The following is a 24210-nucleotide window of genomic DNA, read 5'->3' as shown; positions in this document are numbered from 1 at the left end:
GAAACCATCTACCATTCTATTATGTTAAATGTGCGCAGATGATATCAAAACTTTCTGTTATTGCTTCTCTCCAAGACTACATTCAACTGCTACAAGACATAGAAAGTTGAGTTAGATAGTGTTCCTGTATGTAAATAATACTCAGATGTCCAAAAGTGCACACTGATAAGCTTCACAAAATCAATTACTATCTCAGTCTCTTTCTTAATGGATCAATTTTCACAAATCACATCAGTTTTCTGGTTTAGCTATGTTTCTCTTATCACACTTCAGCTAATAAAAACTAAAAAAAAAAAAAAAAAATCTCATTTACAGACTGATTATGAGTTATCTAGAGTTTAGCGTTCCTTTTTATCACTGAAGCTATATGAAGCTTCACTGTCTGGAAGAGATCAGTGAAAAAGAGCCTAGAAAATAAAGACGGCACTTCAGGAGGTAGAATGATTAGATGTATACGGTTTGGAGATATGGCGCTCGTTGCAAAATCTGAAGAGAAAATCATTAAGTAGTCAGAAAACTTGAGGAAGGGCTGTGAAGAATATGGGAAGAAAATAAATTTTAGAAAGAGAAACGACATGGTGATTGGAACGAAGGGGTGGATGTCAAATATAGAAGTAAAAGAGCAGAAAATAAAACAGGTGACTAGTTTTCAATACTTGGGTAGTATTATTAGTAGTGATATGAAAGGTGAAGGTGAAATAAAAGCAGGGATAGGAATGACGAAAGAAGCCTTTAGGAGAAAGAAAATATTATTTTGTGAGACCTTGAATAAAGAGTTGAGAAAAAGATCCATAAAATGCTTTCATGGTCAGAAACATGGACATTACGCAAAAATGATAAAAACTGACTGGAAACTGGATGAGAAGTGCTTCAGCTGAAGCTTCACTGGAATGTAGGTGTGAAGAAGAATGGAGAGAATCGGCTGGGTCGACGGGAAAACGAATGAGAGGGCGTTAGAAATGGTGAGGGAGAAAAGAACAATTTAAAATATTATTAAGAACAGGAAGAGAAACTGGTTGGGACATTGGCTAACAAGGAAAAAATGAAATGAAATCTTTAAGTTTTACGTCCCACGGTTATGCCGGTTAGGCTAAAGGAGACGGTGATGATGAGATGAGTGAAATGGTGGAATGAATAAAGTGGGAGGAAACGGGAGAAGCCCGAGAAAACCCACGAGCACGATTTTTGTCCACCACAAAGTCCACACGGTGCGAGCTGGGATCGAACCTGGCTAACAAGGAACTGTATCATAATGGACGTGCTAGAGGGTTTGGTGGCAGGAAAGGGAGGGAGTGGGGAATACAATTAATGAACGGTATCAAAACAGAAAAATCGTACGTAAAGACAAAGAGGTTAGCGGAAGACCACGGAGCATGGAAGCTTCTCAATTGCAGCCAATAATGGCAGAATACCTATGATGATGATGATGATGATATGAAGCGTAGACTTACAGTTAAACAAGTTCAGTGTGATACCCCAACTATACGAGCTCCCACCAGGAATCGATCTCGGGTCTATCGAGACGAAGGCACATACGCTAACCATACAGCAACGAGGGAGTTCAATAACACTTTATACATATCCTGTATATTTGCTCTAATGTTAGTTGGTAGACTGATTAGAATTTAGCCTCAATTTCAAGCAGCGAGGCTACCTGAGACGTGAAGCTACTGCTTAACGTGAGATCCGAACCATATGAACTCCTGTCGAGAATCAAACTCGGATCTCTCGCGTCAAAGACGCGGACACTAGCAATATTACTTTAGTGTTTAGATTATAGCCTGAGCATTCAACGTTCCACTGGTATAAGTTGAAGATATGTACTAAACTTTAATTAAGGTGCTAGTGCGATAGAGTTTGATGAAAATTAACATACCTGGAGGGCAGAATCAGGCGTGGAAATCATTCCACCCCAACGAGTGACGCGAGCTCTAGTTAATGAACTGGACCAACGCACCACCTCATCACGCTCCATTTGATCCGCAATGGCACGCACAGCTGAATTCGATACTCGCATTGCTCTCATGAAGTCCTATAAGGAAAATTAATAAACAAATAATGTGTGCAAAATAATTATAATAATAATAATAGTGAAATTCCATCAAACACTAATATATTAAAATATCATGCAATACAGATGGCTATCAAAATAATATTAAGTTTGCAACTTTGCTTTTGCATTTTTACAATAGATGTCGTTAGCGGTAAGTGGCGGTGGAAATAAACAGCTGTAGACGTCATACAGTAGGACAGTAGGTTTGGGCATTTGGCAACGTAACCTCATCGAAACATTAGTCTATTTTGTAACAGTTTCATTAAATAGAAAAAAAAAAAAATAATAAAAGTTGATAGTCGGTTAAATGGTAAACAGCGCCACTGAGTTTATAGCGGAAATAATGAGTACTAGAACCTGAAGGTTGTGCGCGGGTATAGAGTACGCTCATAATTACGACAACGATCGAGAACTGGACAGTCAAATACTCGTAAATTAAAGTGCTATAGAAATTGATCTTAGTTGAAAGTTCTCAAGTTATATATGCAGTTTAGAGTGACAATGTGAAACAAAAAATATTCTTAAATTGATATAGGCTGTAACAAGTATATTTTGGAAGTTAAAGTGTTTGGTTGTCAGGATAAGTACAATAATAATTATAAAGAAGAATATTCTGGCTACTTCATTCAAATAATTAATTTACCTAGTGTTATTGAAACGACTACCTTTACATTTACGAGTGTGTTCTACATTTTGTGAGTGGATTAATGTAATTTGTCTCATTTAAGTTTTTGATTCTTAAACTACACTCAAATTCTCACATTTGTAGTAATTACGGTAAAGATATTAGTCCCATTCGAGTGTGTTTAGCAACCCAATTAATAGCCTTTGAAGTGGGTCTAGTGTTCCATATTTACTTGTTTTTGGAATGATAACGTTAAATGCATTGTACAAGAAATAAAATTCGCTAGGAAGTAATAATTTCTAGAGCCAGCAATGTTGGTAAGTGTTGAATATCTTGTTAAAAATACTTAGTCTCATGATTATTCCAGAAAATAATTGTTTCCATGTAAAGTCCAATATTTTTGTTATATTGTTCATTAAAATCAGTCAATTTAAATTCCTGGATGTTCATCACTAATTTTGAAATTACGTTATTTCGTATTTGGAGTATAATAACTCAGATTTAAATGTTTCATTCATTTATCTTTAAAAACAATTATGTGTATGTACTCAAACAGTACAAGTCCAATGGCGCTAGTCTTTGTGGGGAAAACGTAACTTCACTCAGGCTACGTTACAATTTGTATCCGCATTATAAAGTTATTCTCGATTGAAAATGTCAGTTTACGAGCCAAATTCTCGTCATCTGTAGGAGGTGTTCATTTTCTGCTTCAATATGAAGAAATCTGCGGCTGAGTCTCATCGAATGCTCTCAAATACTTAGGTCAAGACCGCTATTAGTGAAAGAAGGTGTCGTGAGCGGTTTCAACGCCTGAAGAACGGTGATTTTGACATCGAAGACCAGCATGGAAGTGGAAGAGAGTAGGTTTTCAAAGATCGGGGCTCATAGTGGTCTGGTCTCTTCGAAATAGTTGAAAAGTGACCAAAAGTACATGAAAAAGTGACTAAATTTTCATCAAAAAGCAACTTTAAACCTCGACATCAAATTCGGGTATAAATTGAATTTTACATTTTTTTTTTTTCAACCAAAATAGGCCAGCTGGATCATAACTGAAATACGTAATGTTTTAACATGTTCAGACTAAAAATTATTATACTTAAGTTTGTCAGCTAATAAAAAAACGAATTACTTGTGTTTAGAGGTTCATTATTAATTACGTACTTTGCACGGTTTTGCACTTCAACTTTGATCTGGATGGGGTAAGGCCAAATTTCTGTATTTTCATTATTTTCAATAATACAAAATTAATGTAATTAATACAAAACATGTAGATTACCAGTAACTGATAATAAAATTTTGTTTTGTACAATGGGTTTGTTATGAATTTTGTCTTGGTACCACATAGAGATGCAAGGGCTCGGGAAAAAACCGGCTTTTTTTTTTTTTTAATGTTTTTTTTTTCTGCTTCGCTTTTCTGCTTGGAAAATTTTGGACTTTTTTTCAAAATTTTGCTTTAAATTGATGAAACAGACTTTGTTTCGCTTCTCTACAGCACAAAAACTCGTTTAATTAGTGGTTGATGTAAGTAATAATATAAAACCTAAAATAAACCATGAATTTCGAAGATTTTTTTAAAATTCTTAAAATATTTACATTATGAATTCCTAAGGATTAACCAATAGATGTAATAATTTTTTAACCTCTTATACACAAAAGTAAGTACTTTTATTTAAAAAGAAAATGATACACAAATAACTAGCAAAATTATATGTAGTATTTTTACATCAAAATATCACACACCCTCTTTTTGAAACAAAATGAAATAAAACATGAGAGAAATACATTTATATGATAATTTTAAAGGCTGCACATCAAGAGTTTGGTTTCGGGTGGTTCTGCACATTCTTGAAACTTTTAAGTTTTAACTTTCATATATATGTATGGATATTTCGAACAAATTTTTCATTCATTGATCACTTACGTAATAATCTGTTACCGCCTATCAGGTGCTTCGGATCTGCAAAATCGGTAAAATTCCAAATTCTATAATGCACTGACTGTTCCTTAAGCTTGTTTAGAATCGGGCAAGTACCGAATTTTCTGTTAATGGATCTTATGCGTAATAGACCGTTCATCTGATCGTGTGGTTTCTTAGGCTTATAACCACCATCACGGTTTACCCAGTCCTGAAGGTTTCTGAATTTTTAACGCCAGGAATTCAACTTTTTTGTATATATATAAAACCCTATGGAATACATTTAAGAAGAGGGGAAAGAATCAATCACTGTTTCAATTCACAAGAAAGGAGACAAAATTTATTGTAATAATTAGCGAGGCATTTCTCTTAACATTATATTAACAAGACTGATTCCATACGCAAATGAAATTATTGGAGATTATCAGTGTAGATTTAGGTAAATCGATCAACTATCGACCAGATATTTACTATTCGATAAATACTCGAAAAGAAATGGGAATATATTCTCCAGTACATCAACTGTTTATTGATTTTAAAAAGGTTTACGACTCGGATAGGAGGGAAGTATTGTACAATTCTTAAAGAATTCGGAATACCGAAAAAGCTAATTAGATTAATTAAAATGTGTTTAAATTAATGCCAGCGTAAAGTCCGAGTAGAAAAATTCTTGTCCATGAGCTTCAACATCGAGAATGGTCTGAAAGAAGGAGATGCCTTATTTCAGTTTTGATTGATTAATTTTTAGTTTAGCGTCCCTTTCAGCAGCGAGGCTATATGAGACGTGGACCTACTGATTAACGTGGAATCCGAACCACATGAGCTCCTGCCTGGAATCGAACCCGGGTCTCCCGCGCCAAATATTATTCAGCATTGTTCCGAAGTATGCTATAAGGAAAATTAAAGATAGCAACCAGGCCCTAGAGCTGAATGGTATTTACCAGGTTATGGCGTATGCTGATGATGTAAATTTAATAGTGGATGATATGGAAACAATAGAAAGAAATACATAGGCCTTACTAAACGCTTGCAGCGACATTGGTTTTGAAGTAAATGCAGAGAAAACTAAATACATGGAAGTTCACCGGGATCGTAATACGGCAAATTGTGGATGCGTTAAAATATCATATAATATTTTCGACAAAGTGGATACTTTCAAATATCTAGGATCAATATTACCAGACCAAAATCATATCCACAAAGATATTAAATGTTGACTGAAATCAGGAAATTCGTGTTATTATTCAGTTCAAAATATTTCGTCGTCGCGAATTCCGTCGAGGAATTTAAAGCTTAAAATATATAACCATGCCTGCTGTTATGTTATGTGTGGTTGTGAAACATGGTCACTTGCGATGAGGGAAGAACGCAGACTGAAAATATTTGAAAATAAAACCCTGAGACGAATATTCGGACACAAGAGGAACGGGAATGGGGGAAAGTTCATAACGAAGAACTGCATAATTTATACGGTTTACTAAACATTGTTACGGTTATCAAGTCTAGGAGGCTCAGGTGGGCAGGTCATGCAGCCAGAATGGAAGAAAGTAGGAACGCTTTCAACGTTTTAACTGGAAATCCAATCGGAAAACGTCCATTAGGAAAACCTAGGGACAGATGGGAGTACAATATTAAGATGGATCTCGCAGAAATACGAATACAACGTAAAAACTGGATCCAGTTGGCTAAGGAATAGAAGTCAGTAGAGAACTTTTGTGAACGCGGCACTGAACCTTCGGATTCCATAAGCCATAGAGAGAATATATTTAAGTTAAGCAAAACTGCACAACAACCATGAGTGAGTTGTTAGTTTTTGCACTTCTATCGGGAAGTCCGGGATTCAACCCCGAATTCGAGCATTTTGACAAAAGTTTTTCTTCATTCCATCTGTGACTGTAGAGATAGTGCGTGTACTGTGAATCCTGGCCGACTTCCTTTATCGTTTTTAAATCGTTGTTATTACTAATTACCAGCAGTGACGGATTTGCGAAGGGAGTTAGGGTGGGGATGTCTTACAGATTGAAGCCTGTATCTCGAAATTACGGAATTTCCAAAACAATCGAAATATTTGTTATGCCTTTACTCATAAACTTCAAGCTCTCCTCAAATAAAAATTAGGTATTTTTAGAAAAACTAAACATTAATATGGAAAAACCCACCCAAAATACTTTTCTAAATCCGCCACTGATTATCAGTATAAAATGGTCTTCAAGGTTGTATCCGAAAGAGTATTGCTGAATACAAACAAAACGAAATAATTATGCCTATACTCATCAACTTCAAGCTCCTCCCAAATAAAAATTAGGAAATTTTAGAAAAAACAAACATTAAGCAGAGAAACACCTCCCAAAATACTTTTCTGAATACGCTGATTATTTCTATAAAACTATATTCAAGGTTGTATCCGGAAGATTATTGCTAACTCACTGCACAGTTACAGTGTAACAAAAATGGGGAAGTACACTTTGACAGATATCCTGACAAACGTACGCTCTGAAGGATATATTGAATTTTAACTTATGTGCTAGAAGCTAGAGTAGGGCTACTAATCTCTAAGAAATGAAACACGGATGACTAAAAAGAAATTACGTAGAGAAGAAAAAAATGTCGATAACTCAGAAGTTAAAATAAAGTTAAATATCCTCTACAATTGCCCTAAAATACTACGTACTGTATGTTTACTTTAATTCATAAAACATGTGCTCCATCCATCATGATGGTGAATTCCACAGCGAAATATGGTATTTAGGTCATAAAATCTTATCTAACTTTACAGTATACTATAAGAAAGCTATTCAAATAGAAAGATCATGAAAATGAAAAAAAAATCCAAAATTCTCGTTTTTTTTTTTTTTTTTTCAAAAAAGCCGGCTTTTTATATGCAAAAAAACCATCGATTCAAAAAAGCCGGCTTTTTTGCATCTCTAGTACCACATGGTTGGTAAACATATGTATGGCTTCTACCAATATTCCACATACAATGAAAAGTAAACTGTAAACAGGTAATACATGTCATTCTCCGTCATATGTGTCATATATGTCATCACACGAAAGAATGGCTTTACCCCTAAAAAAGTAACTTTTAGTGACCAACTTGAAAAATATTAACTTCTAGTTAAAACATGTGACTCGCTATGAGCCCTGAAAAATGCGGAATTGGAGGCATTAGTTAATTCTTGAAGACTCGAGTCAAATGTCAGAAGAATTGGCAGGATCATGAGGAGTGACTCAACAAGTCATTTGAAAACGCCTGAAAGCCATGAGAAGATTCACAAATAAGAAAACTGGATGCCGTACGAGTTGAAGCCGAGAGATGTTGAACGGCGTTTGTTTACTTGTGAACAGCTGCTTGTGAAAGGCAAAGACGGAAGAGATTTCTGAATAGCAAGAGATTTCTGAATAGCATTGTGACTGGGGACGAAAAATGGGTTCATTACGATAAGCTCAAGCGCGAAAATTATGGAGCCTTCCATGTCGACGGCCAAACCAGCTCCATGTAATGCATTATAAGCCGCTACAACGGAGTGAAACAATTACAGCCGAGTGTATCGAAAGCAATTAATGCCTTTAAACCGAGCATTGAAAGACAAACGGCCGTAATACAATAAGAGGCACGATAAAGTGATTGTACAGCATGACAATGCTGGACCCCATGTCGCAAAGTCGGTCAAAACATACTTCAAAATGTTGAAATGGGAAGTCCCCCACCCGCCGTATTCTGCAGACATTGCTTCCACTGACTGTCACTTGTTTCGAACAATGGCATCTGGCCTGGCTGACCAGCACTTATGTTCTTATGAAGTCAAAAATTGGATCGATACGTGGGTCGCCTCACAAGATGAGCAGTTTTTTTGACGCGGGATTCGTACGCTGCCCGAAAGATGAGAGAAAGTACTAGTCACCGATGGACAATATTTTTAATTGTAAATGTATAACCATTTTTTTTTTTTTTTTTACAATAAAACCTTGAATATCGAAGAAAAGAAAGAAAGAAAACAGGGGGAAACAAAGTTGTACACCTAATAGAAACCACTGGAACTGGTAACATGCCTTATGAATTTGCAACGGTCAGGTGCCCGACTGGGCGGAGATATGTTACGTCAAATTTCGTAATTCATGAGAATCAACTGAACGGTAATGTGCAATAAACTGCTTGTGAGGAGACGGTAACAGTGTAAAATAAGCGACTTCTCTAACTTCCAAAGAGAGAAAATTGTGGTTATTTGAAAAATGCCAAAAGTGTTGGCTGTGTTGAGAGGGCAGTATCCAATATGGTGAGTGACTGCAAAACTCACGATAAACATCGGTTACGAGGAACAATCGTCGGGAGAAAACCTCCAGTGACAGGTCTCGCGGAGCATAAAAGCGGATTGTCATTCAGAAACGTCGTGCGATTGCAGTGCAAGTAACAGATCAACTCCAGCAGCATCTGCCACAGCCTGTGTCATTAATTACGATCCGCTGTGAGTTACATGACATGGATATACGGAAGAAACTGCTGATAAGGGACCATAACCCTTTACCACGATGTCAATGGTTCCGCAAACATTTAACATGTACAACTGATGACTGGAAACGTGATATGGTCGGATGAGCTATCGTTCAACTGATTTTAAACCACGGGCTATGTTTGTGTGCAGCGGATGCTCAAAGAAGCGTATAATTCGCAGTGCCTCTGCCCAACCGTGCAATTTTGCAGCGACTTTGTTATGTTGTGGGCCGCAAGATAATGGTTTCTAATGTGTACAATGATGACACTTACCGATCAGGTCATTCCCTTTGATTATGTCGTCATTTTAGGAGACCATGTACTACTATGAGAAAAATAAATGACGCGTCTCTTTATTTTGAAGTTTTTTGAAAATATCTCCGTTTTCTTTATATGTTCGAAATTTCGGAAGGTTTCCCCAGCAGGACAGGTTAATAACAAACCCGTTTTTAATATTTGTGTTAGATATTAGCTTAAAATAAAGAAATTAGAAGCAAAAAACATTAAATCGACAGAAATCTCGAGAATTACCAACTCTGCTAAAGTGGGAAATTTTCAAGAACGCGAGGGAATTCTGCAGTTCAACACGAAGCAGCGACATCTATGTCATTGAGAGAAGCGTGGATTAGATCTACAAACGAAAATTTAACGAAATATTTCTAGTATGTCTTATTATATGCATTATCAGCGAACTCCAAATATATGAATCTATGCTAAGTATTAACGTATAGATAGTGCAAATAGTGGAAATTACCTATGGAAAAAGACGAATTGTTAGCCCAATCGTAATGAAAAATCGTCTTTACTGTAGAACAGGTTCAGCCTACGTAAGAAAGCAAATAGCTCAGTTAGATAAAGCAACGAGTTTGTATACTGAAGGTAGACGGTTCGAATCCCGTGGAAGTACTGTTGTCATTTTTATCACTAAGGTTATTTTATTTATTTTTTATTTGGGAAAGAATCAAAATGTAACATATGTGTAAAACTCATGACGATACCAAAAAAAAAAAAGTTTGGATATTTTGATAACAGATTTCCCTATTAAATGTTTAATTTTCTCTATAAATATTTGTCTTAAATTGAAATTGTTTTGAATTTACTACATAAGCAAAGTTGCCCGAAGGAGGAGAGCTCAAGTAATAGATATTCTACGTAAAAGCAACCTATTGTAGAATGATGATGCTTCTTACCTTCAGCACATAATCTTAACGTTAGAGAGTCAGAGAGAAAAAAATCCTGTTTTTCCTCCCCTATGAGCACTCATCTTAAAGCTCTATCTATAATGATTCGTGTCACATAATTTCGGCTCTCCAAAGACATTCATATTTTTTATTATTATTATTATTATTATTATTATTATTATTATTATTATTATTATTATTATTATTATTCCTGAATATGAGCCAGAGCCCACTCTGAAAAATTGCATCTGGTGAAAGTTCTATGGGACTATTAGAAAAATATATTCCCGTTTCCACGCTGATGGTAGAATTTCTTAAACAGTTATTGAATTACGTTCGAAAGGTAGGCGTAAATAGCACCCCCGCAACAATGAGGCGTGGGGACCGCACAAGCTGCAAGGCCAAAAAATATACAGTAAGTACGCCGGGGCGGAGCAGGCCAAATTTTCACACGGGCAAAGTGACTTTTTGGCGCCCTTCCCCTAGTAGTAGCCTATATTTTACATTTTATCATAGAGTTTTTAATAGTTTAAACCAGGATCGTCATTTCAGATTTTGCTTTGGGGGGGGGGGGGGGGCAAGACCTCTTGATATAAGTAAAATTTCGCGTTTTTCACTGATTTACTACTATTCTAATGATAAAATCTATATACATCTCAAACTCAGGAGGGGGCAAATGCCCCTCCCTGCCCTCCCTAAATGACGCCCCTGTTTTAAACCCATTTTCAAAAAGAAATCCATTACCTAGGAAAACTTCACAAAGAATATGGCTCGCTATAAGCAATACCAACTCCACCCCCTCTGGTCTAGTGGCTAGCACTCCTGCCCTCTGTGGTACCGGGTCCAATTCCCGGTGGATTACTGTTGAACGATAAAAGTGGTTCGGATTCCACTATAATTAGTATCCACACCTCCCTTGCCCATTAAGGCATAACCGTGGAACGCTAAACTCAAGCAAACAAACAAACAATACTTAATTCCCGGCACTCTTTATTCTACATGCCATCTCTCAATTTTTCGATACAGCCCCCTTAGTACTATGAAACTCTCTTCTTCCATAGTGAAATGTAAAAAGATCATATAATTGCCACTACTTTACAAGAATATAAACCAAAAACGTCAGTAGAAAGCACATTGTAAAATTTACTTTTTGAGGCTCGTTTTGGTGCCCCTCTTTCTCTGGCACCCCGGGCAGTCGCCCGGCCCTTAGTCCGCCCTTGAAAGTACGGACGCATAACTAAGGACTACGGAGGAGAGGTTAACCTTCATGTTATGCCACTGGTTTCACGTGTTTGAAATGTTCAGTAAGTGATCGGTTAGTGAAATAATTTCGACGGTTACTGATGTTTAAAGTTTAGCTAAGACAAAGCTACCTAATCAAATACATTTGATATCGCGATGTCACAATTTGATTTTTCCTCACATAAAAAAGATAAAAACAATAGTAGTAAAATCCCTTACTCGTACTGGGCTCCTAACTAACTAACAAGCTAATTCTTACAGACTAGTTGCTCTGACCAACTGAGTTTCGATTTCTTACGCGAAAGAAGTTTGTTATATTAAGAGGCATGCTTTTCATTATCAAAACTGTTCGAAGTAATACGAACATGGCTTAAGAACAGAGACGGAACTGAATTACCACTCGATTGACCTTGAGGGCAAATCACCAAAGCGTAGCTATAAACGTAAGTTCCAGCATGCATTTCTCTGGAGTTGTGTTCAGTATTCCTATCTGCCAGTCATGCTTGTTCGTAGGAGTAATATGTTACAAACCTAACCTTTCGATAGAGCACAATGACAGAGAATCAGAGGAAAGAAACTCTTGCCATTGTAAACGTGGGATACCACACTGTGCAATAAAACTGACGCGTCTCCTTGAAGTGATATTTCATCGAAAATAACTCGTTTTCCTTTATATAGTCTATCCGAAGTTTTTGAGGGTTTCAAAATGAGGAAATGTTACTGACAAACAAGAACGCATTTATGGGTGGGTCTAGGGGGTCCAGACCCCCTCTGAAACCCCAACTTTTATGTAAATTTAGCCTAATTTTGGGGATTATCTTTTAAAATTTTATTATAATTTATCCTAATATTGAAGTCGGACCCCTCCCGAAATAAATTACTGCATACGTGTCTCTGACAATTTTCAATATATTCGTTAAATAATAAAGTAAAATAACTAAATTAGGAGCAAAAAGCTTTAACACGGGCTAACTTTTGTCTACTGCCAATATTGCTAGAAGGGATATTAATAGCAAAAACTGCTAGTCAATGCTAAACCTTGGAACGTCATCCCGAACAACAAGTCTATTATTGAGAACTACATATGAAACATGTTATTAAAACTTATCCAGCTTTTATCTGGCATGAAATTATTATATACTCCAAAATTCACTCTCCTAAAATGTGTATCTAAACAATGTACGAAGCAATGAAAATTTTTTATCGAAATACTTGGGCAGGAAACTCTAACAGCCAGCCATTTTATTTAAATAGTAATAAACCCTGTAACCGTACGTTAACGTGAGGACAAAGCTTGGTCCATTGGTAAATTGTTTGAAGAATAAAAACTCAATGTTCGTAGGTTCGAATCTATCCAGTCACCACAACATTTTATTCTTATGTGTAACGATGAAATAAGAAAAAAATGTATAACCGTTAAGACAAAACTTCAACCAAGTCTGAAAAGAACAATACTAAAATAGTAACACAATGACGTCAACCAAAAATTATTTCATGTAGCGTTTGGACGAAATTACAGCTGTTAACAATTGCAGAAATAAAAACAGGCTGATAGCTGTAATGCAATCTAGACTTCTGAATGCATTTACTTCCTGAAAACTTCCGTCTCGTCATTGGTATGCCGTTAATCATTGTAAAACCTTTCAATTGGAAGTGAAATGACACAAACTAAAACAGTTTTAAATAAATAAATAATGTCTATGTGTAAAAGTAGGTGTCTTTTATCTGTAGTTCTGAGTTCCTTTTACTTTGAAGTGACAAATGAGAGAAGAAAGTATGGTGTTCGAAAAAAAAAATCAAATTTGAGATTTCAACGAATTTATACGTATTATAGCCCCTAACACCGAAAAAGTTATTTTTCGATACATGTCTATCTGTTCGTCCGTCCGTTCGCTACACTTTTCTGTGCACCCGCCTAGAGGCCATACCGTTCAACTTATCTGCACCAAATTTTAGTTTAAGATTTTCATAGTATTTCCTATAGTTTTTTTATTTCCCTCCTACTCCCAAAACAAGGGTAGTTTCCTGTACGATGAAAATAGAAAAAAGATATTTCCTCATAACTGGCTCTAACGATCTTGTTTTCTTTCTTTTTTTATAAATCAATATTTAATTAGCAACCCTATTTTGTGGTATAAGGCATTTATCTGAGAAAAATCTACAAGGGGTAGTTTATACTAAGGGGGTGAGTTTTTTCTCAGTGATTTTCTCAAAATGGACTCAAATGTTTTCGTTCATATTTCATAAATAAAGATTTCATTAATAACTTATCAATATGGCATAACTCGTTTGTCCTAAAAAAATGCGAGGGGTAGTTTATTCTTGGTGGAGTGTTGTCTGGGCGATTTTCTCAAAAACGACTCAAAAGAGTTTATTCATATTTCAAAAATAAATATTTCGTTAATAACCGAACAATATGGCAAAACTCGTTTGTCCTGAAAAAATATGCGAGGGGTAGTTTACTCTTGGGGGTGTTTTTCCTCCACGGTTTTCTCAAAAATGAGTCAAGCAATTTTGTTCGTACTCAGAAATAAATATTTCATTAAAAACCTAGTAATATGGAATAACTCGCTTACCCTGAAAGAATCCTCAAGAGATAGTTTATTCGGGGAGTTATTTTTCCCTCACGATTTTCTCAAAAATTACTCGGACAATTTTATTGATGATTCATAAATAAGTATTTCATTAATAACCCTATATTTTAGTATAAGTCATTTCTATGAAAAACAATTACAACGGATAGTTTATTTTTGGGGTCAAGGTTATTTCCCCGACAATTTTCTCGAACGACAGGCGATTTTGTTCAAATTTCGCAAATAAATATTTCATTAATAACCAAAAGTATATCTTAACTCATTGTTCGAAACAATTCACAAGAGGTAGGTTATTCTTGACGTGTTCTTTTTGAACGACTTTCCCAAAGTGACTCATTTGATTTTTTTCATATTTCATAAACAATGATTGCATTAATTGGTCTATTATATGTCTAACGAAAATGTGCTCAATGTGTGAGTTAGTTTTGTAGTGTGGATTTTCTTCAATCGAAGTTTTTTATTCGATAATCTGACATTCGATGTATTTGAATAATACGATAATTTTATTCGTATTATCCAAATACACACTTCAGTAACAACTGCGGCCTAACACAGTTAAGAAATTGAATTGAAAAAGTTTAGTACGGTGGCCCTGTAATTGAATATTTTTTGAGAAACTCCCTAGCTTTTTGTGGTAAGCTTAGGCTTTTCTTTTTCGAGCGACAAAAGAGAGAAGAAAATATAGTGATTGTGAAAATAATATCAAATTCAGATTTCAACGGATTTACGTTTCATGGCGTCTACATACCGAAAATGTGACTTTTCGACACCCGTCCTTCCGGTCCGTCCGTTCGGCACACTTTTATATGCACTCGCCTAGAGGCCATACCGTTCAACTTATCTACACCAAATTTTAAACTTAGGGTTTACTTAGTATTCTTACAGGAGCTTTTCCATTTTTTCCTACCACCTAAAATAAGTGTGGTTTACAAACAGCCGAAAATCGAAAAACGCTATTTTCTCAAAAATGGTTTTAACAATTTTGTTTATTTTTCATTAATCAATATTTAATTAACAACCCTATATTGCAGTATCAGATATTTCTCTTAGAAAAATTTACAAGGGGTAGTTTATTCTTGGAGGTGACTTTTTCTCGACGATTTTCTCAGAAAAGACCCTGGCGAATTTTGTACACACTTCATAAATAAATATTTGACCTTACAACATGGTATAAGTCAATTGACCTGAAAAATATATGAGTAGTAGTTTATTCTTGGACTTGAATTTATTCTCAGTGAGTTTCTCAAACACGACCAGTTGGCAACCCTGTATCTCGACAACGAAGCTGAATTCGAAAACTGCAAGAGGACCATTTGTCTCCTTTTGATGTCACGAATCACCTCCCGAAGTTTGTGGACATCTTTCAGGTTCACCCTTAATGAAGCTTCTTTTCGAAAAGTTAACTATTAACTTTAGGCATTGTTTATCTTTTTTTAAATCACAAATGTCGTTATTAATTTTAAGGCAGAGAACTACTTCTGAGAGAATAGATCTTGAAAGATAATATTAAAACTTAGACTTTTGTTTTCGAGACATTCCAGACAAGACGAGACATTTTACAAGCTATCTCGTGTCCAAAACATTTGCCTCGTATTATCTTGGATGTCACAAAGCGCGTCTTGTCTCTTTCTCGAGACATGTCTTATCTCGTGCGCATTCGTTAACACTTGGAAAGTATTATCTTTCTACTGAAAGCATTGTTTTTATAATGGTTGCATATTTATGATAATTGCTGTCCACATAAATTACAGTCCTTTCAGTTGAATTAATTTTTATTATTATTATTAGACCCTATTGAAATTGCAATATCTAGTTTAACGTTGGTCGATTATGCACCTACGCTAAGGGAGAATGATGATGAATGAAATGGTGAAATGAAGAAAGTGGGAGGAAAATGGAAAATCTCAAGAAAACACATACCCATGCACACGGTATTTGTCCACCTCAAATTTCACTTGGCGCGAAGTGGAATCGAGCCACGGACCCCATGCACCAAAGGTGAATGCTCTATTATTATTATTATTATTATTATTATTATTATTATTATTATTATTATTAATAATAATAATAATAATAATAATAATAATAATAATAATAATAATAATTGTAGCGAGCTCAACGGGTTTCAACCGTTCGACTTAACCAACGTTTGGGTGCCTGTTCGTTCGTCGGCTCCATGAGAACTTCTCATAAAAGACATTTCATTTTAATGAAACTAGTAAGTGCCTTCTTTTAGCTCTGCGAAGTAACTATTGCTTGGAATATGAATCTGCAAAACATACGAGGTAAAATTAACCAAATGGTGCAAGTTTCCACTTATATATACAAAACAATTTTGCAATATCAACTACGTGAATCTTGTCCCATAAAGAAGCCGAAACCCCTACACCGAAGAGCCCTCCGAGATTTGATCATTGTCCACACGGACTGAAATTGTCATTTGAAGCCAAGGCTTTAATATGAAGCCAATAATTTCTTTAAAATAGACGGAAAATTCGGAAGTTATAAGCATTTTCATATTTTTGCCTTTTCTTATAAGGGAGCCGTAGCCCCCTATACTGAAGAGCCCCCCCCCCCGGAGATTTGATCATTGTCCACTCGGACTGAATTTGTCATTTGGAACCAACACTTTAATACGAAGCAAAATATTTCTTTAAAATAGACGAAAAATTCGAAAGTTATAAACATGTTAATAATTTTGCCTTTTCTCATAAGGGGGCCGTATTAGCCTACACTGAAGAGCCCCACGAGATTTGATGATTGACCACTTGGACTGAAATTCTCATTTGAAACCACAACTTTTAATATGAACCCAAAAATTAAACTTTTACACCAATTTAAACTGACTGGGTTCCGGTTCCCCCCACTATTGTTTAGTTTAGTTAAGTGGTAATTTGTGACAGCTTCACATCATCAAAAGAATGTTTCACTTCAACTCCCCTCCCCCAGGAGTTCGTGCTGGATCCACCACTGGAATCAATAGACACTCTTCCTATTCTTTTTGTCACCCTTGATTGTGTAGGGGCTCCCTCGTACAAATAAAGAAGCGGTAATATTACAATCAAGGGGCGCTATATATTAGGTATTTTTTTAGTTACCTACCCCTAACCGCACAGGGCCATCTTTCGTAGAATAAAAAATATTACGTGATATTCCAATCATGAAAGGGGAGAGGATGCTGTAAATATATTTCTTATTCATTTTGTCTGTCCTGCTTATCAAAAATTACTTTCTGTTGGAAGGGTACTGAAATGAGAGGGGCAAAATAAAAAGTCGTACCCCTCCTACATGGTTGCTCAAATAAGTACTAAAGAAAGCATTTTAAACTAAGATATTTAAGATTTAATCAAGGAAACTAAGATATCCTTACATTATGTAAGGATGGCATATTCAGGATTATTATTATTATTATTATTATTATTATTATTATTATTTGAATGTTTTTGGAGCACCGAAATTTTGTGAGACGAACAATGATATGTAGAGGTTTAATATGGGTGGTCATAGAGGAGGAAAAACCAGGATTTTTCTCTGTCTGACTCTCTAACGTAAAGATTATGTGCTGAAGGTAAGAAGCATCATCATTCTACAATAGGTTGCTTTTACGTAGAATATCAATTACTTGAGTTCTCCTCCTTCGGTCTACTTACCTTATGTAGTAAATTCAAAACAATTTCAATTCAATACAAATACATTGTAAAACTTTTCCGTAATTAAACATCTAGGGAAAATTAAACATTTAATAGGGACATCTGTTATCAAAATATCCAAACACGTAGATAGAAGAGTATCTAGTGAGAAATATTGTGAAACTTTATAAAATTCTCCAAATTAGAATTAACATTTACTGGGAAACATTCGTTATGCGCCAGCGAGCATATGGTGAGCAGTGAGCACAGGGGAAATAATTACGAAACTGTTTGCAAACAAAATTAGGGACGCTAATGCAAGTGCGACAACAGCATTTTTTCTTTTTTTTGGTATCGTCATGAGTTTTACACATACGTTACAATTTAATTCTTTCCCACATAAAAAAATAAATAAAATAACCGTAGTGTAGAGATAAAAATGACAACGGCACTTCCATGGGATCGAACCCGCTACCTTCAGCATACAGACTCATTGCTTTAACTAACTGAGCTATTTGTTTTTTTACGTGAACTGAGCCTGTTCCGGTAAAGACGATATTTCATTACGATCGTCCTACCAATTCGTCCTTTTCCATAGATAATTTCCACTATTTGCTCTATCTTTATGTTAATACTTAGCATATATTCATATATTTGGAGTTTGCAGATAATGCATATAATAAGACATACTAGAAATATTCGTTAAAAGTTTAGTTTGTAGATTTAATCCACATTTCTCTCAATGACATAGATGTCGCTGCTTCGTGTTGAAATGCAGAATTCCCTCGTGTTCTTGAAAATTTCCCACTTTAGCAGAGTTGGTAATTCTCGAGATTTCTGTCGATTTAATGTTTTTTGCTTCTAATTTCTTTATTTTAAGCTAATATCTAACACAAATATTAAAAACGGGTTTGTTATTAACCTGTCCTGCTGGGGAAACCTTCCGAAATTTCGAACATTAAAGAAAACGGAGATATTTTCAAAAAACTTCAAAATAAAGAGACGCGTCATTTATTTTGCTCATGGTAGTACATCCTATAGTTCAGATGTTTACGAGGCAATCTGCAAGCTATGGTACATGTATTCTTTCCGTGCAATAAGTCATATTTCAGGACGATAATGCGCGTCATTTTAGAAGACCATGTGCATCCTATTGTTTGTGTTGTTCCCCTGCAATGACGTCACATTTCAGGATGATTATGCGTCCACTCACACTGCTACAACTATTGTGGCGTGGTTTGCCAAACATCGGGATGAAGTTGAAAACCTTTCCTAGGCAACACATTCCCCGAACGTCATATTGAGCATCTGTGGGCTGTTTTGGAGACGCGAGATGGAAGTGCACACATTGTATGCAGATTAATGTAAGACTCAACTTGCTAACAACCATGACCTATACGACTCACCATGTCGCATCAGAGCTATTCTGAGGACAAAAGGTGGTCCGACACCTAGTTATATTTTTCTGAGATTTTTATCATATTTTATTTTCTTGGTCCATTGTACTTTAAGCATTTTTCTCTATAACCAATTTCAAAACTCTTGATACTTTTGTTTTTTCTTGTTGATCACCTACAACTTGCAAACATTAAAAAACTACATCCCAAAGAAAACATTTAGCAAATATCTTTCTAATTATGAGTATTACTTTTGTTGTGAGGGATCTTTTTACTTTTTGAAAGACTCCCTTTTCCACTGGTATTTCACTTGTCTATTTCTTCTGTGTAGCAACTTCCCAGGTGTTTGACAAGCCTCCTTGACCACAACTACCTTATACAGTACATTATTACACTCGAAACAATAGCTTACCTTCAACAATTGGAGCTCTCGTTTTTGCTCGTTGATCTGGAACCTTTGTTCAGCAATCTCCTGTTGAAGATCGCCGATCTTTTGTTGCTGTGACTGTATTAGGGATCTCAGTTCTCGAACACAGTTGTGATCCTATAACAAACAATGTTATATGTAAGTGATACATTTGAACAAGGTATCCATCTCTGCTCATAAAACAATGCAATAAATTCAAGGGTTCATCTATTTTACCCACATTTCCGTAAATAGTCTTACATGCTGGTCTGGCAGCTAGTCCGCGCTTTTGTGGTATGTGGTCCCTGGTTTGATTCCCGGTGGGAGGGCACTGAACACATGGAGCCTCTCCACTGGATCCGAATGCGAATATTTATTTCCCAGCGTGTATAAATTAATTGCAAAGCCTCCACGAGTTCCCACCATGTGAATTTCGATAACCGAAGAAAAAATGCGAATGATTTAAACATGCTGGAATTGTTCATCTAAAGTCGTGTGAACAGTGTGTCTACAGTCAAATTGATGCAGATTCCAGCATGTCAAATTCCAACACAGCAGTGTTTAGGAAAAAATACGAGCAAACCAACAGTATATATATATAAAAAGAGACTATTATCGTTATTATTATTGGTCAAAATATTTGAGTCTGAATTCGACAATGTTCAACTAATCAAGACAAGCCTCCGTTGGAGACTAAGCCATGACTACATAAACTATTTTGCTTATTTTTCCACTTCCATATTTTATTATATTCGCATTTTATATTATACTAGCAGACTGCCCATTCTTCGCATGGGGAGAATACGTTTCATTTTGGACATAAAGAGCAATAGAAACTGAATTTGGATTTAAACCACACCGAAAGTGTCACTGTTCATTTCGACGATCTCGAAAACTATGGATTCGACACTAATATCGGTTATTTTCGATCATGTTTATATATATCTCCCCTCCTCCCTCTTCCCTAAGTTACAACGTCGAAGTGAAATGATAAAAACCATCCCAGAACAGAATCTCATCTATGTTGAAAATTTGATCGAGATCAGTTGGGTGCTTCAAGACGTATGAAGTGACAAACATAGTGACTTTCATTTTTATGTATACAGATTATTTGTCGAAACATATTATAGTGTAAGGTAAAATGGATGAAGTGTGCAGTGGTGTCATCATGGCTGCGTACAGAAAACTCCATCTCCCCACATGGAATGTAAGTCCCTTAGTCGGCAGAAAAAAAAAATAATATTTAATCAGCCACAGTCTGGCATTATGATAGAAAGTATAAATGGATTCTTTGTAGTTAAGAAGTGTTGACAGTTGTTATCGCTTCCTCAAAAGCTGAAGATGCGAATTTTCAAGACTACAATTTCACATTGAATCTTTAAAAGAGATACGTTGATGTAATTCGCATTCGTAAATTTTCAGATCCGCTGGAGCCACAATCTTGATAGTTTTGAAGGTATAATTCCACCCCACATATAGCCTCGGTGTTGTTTTACACAAACAAAAATTTCCGAAATGAACCACAAATTTATCTTTTTTTTTTTTTTTTTTTTTTTTTTTTTTTAATAAAACAATATCACAAATAAGCTTACAGGTAGAATACACCCAAATAACAGATTATTACTAGGAATGGGCACGAGCAAGTTCTCTTTCACACTCGACTCAATCCGAAACAGACATCTCTGAGCTCGACTCGAGAACTCGGCTTAAAAATTTCCTTCAAATCGAATCGAATGCGGATCGAGGTTCGAGTCGAGCCGAGCCACATCGAACCGAATCCTGCGTGAAGTTTCAAGTATTCTCTTCAAGTATCCTACATAGAGTTGAGTTGAGTTGATTTTGAGTTTTACGTCCCGTTCAGCAGCGAGGCTATATGAGACGTGGATCTACTGATTAACGTGGAATCCGAACCACATGAGCTCCCGCCGGGAATCGAACCCGGGCCTCCCACGCATATCCTACATAGACAACATAATAATAATAATAATAATAATAATAATAATAATAATAATAATAATAATAATAATAATAATAATAATAATAATAATAAATGTATAAACATGAAAGATAGGCGGTTTGTATCAGAATACTAAAAACTAATTGACTGCCAACCTCGGTAGTCGTGAAGTCTAGGACGCAAGGACATCGTTCACGAGGTTCTGGGTTTGAGATGCGCAGCTCTTTCACTATCGAGCCGAACGGAGAAGTGAGCCAAGCCAACAGCTTAGCCGATCAAGCCGACTCATCAAGCCCTCTGCTCAGTTGAGCCGGACCAAGCCGATGGCTCACCTAAGCCAAACCGGAATGAGCTTACGGCTCACCCTAACCGAGCCGGCTCGATCTATTCGCTCAATTGAACCGAGCCGAGCTGGTTGACATCACCACTCGAATTGTGTTTCTGCTTCAGGTCGAAAATTAAACTGTACAGTTTTGATGGTAAGAATCGTATTATATATTTATATTGCAGCTCAAGACATTTGAGATTGCCTCATTATCGAGACGATGCGAGTAGTTTACCCTCTCGTAAGCAACACTGAAAGTATTCCACATTACTGCTTACATTTCTCATGGTTTCGCTTTCCAGTTGAATCACGCCACGGTTTCGAAACGAGTTAAAACGAGCTAAACGAGAGAGCCATTTACCAAACTCGATTCGACTTGAAACTCGACCTCAGAAACAGTGACTCGGCTCGGAACTTCACTCGAGAAAATTATCTTTGACTCGACTCGAATACAAATCGAGTTGCGAGTCAAGTTTTAGCTCGACACGTGCCCATCCCTAATTATTACCTAACGGTACCTTATCAGATAATTTACATTTTAATCAAAATTAATCATTTTCTTATGGTCAGAGCTTCAAATCTATCCTTACTAATATAAAAAGCAACGGGGAAGTGTCTCATAAGATTTTCATAAAAAGGAGTCACTTACGAACGCCGAATTTTCCACACTTCTTCCACCAGATCTAATTCCGTATAAACCCGTTTTTACTGTCGAGCGACGAAAGAGAGAAGAAAGTATAGTGATCACAAAAAGAAAATCGAAATCTATATTTAAATGGTTTTACTTGTTTCATGGCCCATCCAGGACTGGTTCTACCATATGTGCAACATATGAATTGCTACGCGGCGGAAAAATCTGTCATAACAACATTATTTAAAATAAATATTTCTTGTTGGAAACTGACTTCATGATGATGGTAGTTAAATTTACTAAGCTGACCTTCAATTTGAATACGACGTTCATAAATCATGTTTAGCTCACATTAGTTTAAGATCACATGGACATTGCTAAAGCAAATGATCAAACGAATCTTAGCATGAATCGCTTGATTGTTGTCAAATAAAAGAAATCAATTGTCGAACAGTAGTGAATACCTGTTCCATTTAGTTAGTAATCCAGTTTTTATATGAAAACTAGTCTTGTCTTTGTCACAAACAAGATCTTTTTCATTGAAGGCGGGAAAAAGTTTTGTTCTTTTTCATTTCTTTTTACCGATGTAGAAGGAAAATCAAGAAATCAAGATAAAAGAGCTAGTTGCACTGGAACTGCAAGCTGATATATTGAGATTGAAGCTCGATACTGAATTGTGTAAAAAGGATTACCGTCTTTCCTCTGCAGGTGTATTTATCCTTCACTAACATAATAGATTATTATTTAAAGAAAAAGACAGAACGAGATTGTATTCGTAGTGTTTAGGCTTTCTGAGTGCGAGTCCTATTTCCCTCCCCTTCCTTGTTCATAATGGGGAAGCATACTTAAAATCGTGGCTTTTACGATTTGTTCTTTCTGGAGAAAGGGGGCAAATGATGCCACTGCACGGGACGATAAATTGCCTAGGGCCGGCCCTGGATCCATACATATCGAAAAACTGATTTCTCGACAGCTACCCGTCAGTTCGTCTTGCTGAACACCCACCTAGAGGCCATATTGTTCAATGTATCGAGGGCAAATTTTAAAGTTTTTATGTGATTCTCCATGTTCTTTTTTTTTTTTTCGAATTTTGTTGCTATCCCTAAAATTAAGGGTAGTTTACTGTAAGGTAAAAAAATTTGCGATATTCTCAGAAATGGATATAACGATTCTGTTCATATCTCATAAACCAAATTTTCAAAAACTTTATTCGATTTGACTTTTAATTTAGCATTTCGTTTAGCAGCGAGGCTATATGAGACGTGAACCAAACCATATGAGCTCCCGCCGGGAATCGAACCCGGATCTCCTACGCCAAAGGCACGTACGCTAACTATTTAGCCACAAGGAAGTTTAATTTTTCAATAACAGCCCCATGTACTGTGATATATGTCATTTCTTTTCAAAAATCAAGAAGGGATAGTTTGCTCTTGAAGGTTTTTTTTTTTTTCGGACGATATTCTCAAAAATGACGCTACTGATTTTGTTCAAAAAATAAATATTTCAATAATATGCCTGTAATGTTGCATAAATAACTTTCATAAAAATATCCACAAGTAGTTGTTTTGCGCTGAGTTTTCTTACAGTTTTGTGAAATTCGACTTCTGCGTTTTTGTTATTTTATACAGGGTATTTCAAAACAACACCGACAACGTTTAGGAGGTGATTCCTGACACCAAGATAAGACAAAAAGTATAAATCAATCTGGGTGCACAAATGCTTCCTTTCCGAGTTTCAGGCTGCCGAAAACATGAAAAAATGAACTT

General features: G+C 36.0%; 1 protein-coding gene across 1 annotated transcript in view; it reads right to left on the bottom strand.

Annotated features, from left to right (window-relative positions):
- elgi (E3 ubiquitin-protein ligase NRDP1 elgi) overlaps positions 1–24210 on the bottom strand; it is a 93769-nt gene that overhangs the window by 11555 nt on the left and 58004 nt on the right. Inside the window, exons 5-6 of the mRNA XM_081743736.1 lie at positions 19538–19669; positions 1877–2032 (exon numbers count right to left, since the gene is read on the bottom strand). Coding sequence (XP_081599862.1) covers positions 1877–2032; positions 19538–19669 — 288 coding nt within the window. The remainder of the gene's footprint in view (positions 1–1876; positions 2033–19537; positions 19670–24210) is intronic.

The sequence above is a fragment of the Thermobia domestica genome, chromosome 17, assembly GCF_964235325.1.
Source record: "Thermobia domestica chromosome 17, izTheDome1.hap1.1, whole genome shotgun sequence".
Lineage (NCBI taxonomy): Eukaryota > Metazoa > Arthropoda > Insecta > Zygentoma > Lepismatidae > Thermobia > Thermobia domestica.
This window is presented reverse-complemented; position numbering and strand designations above follow the sequence as displayed.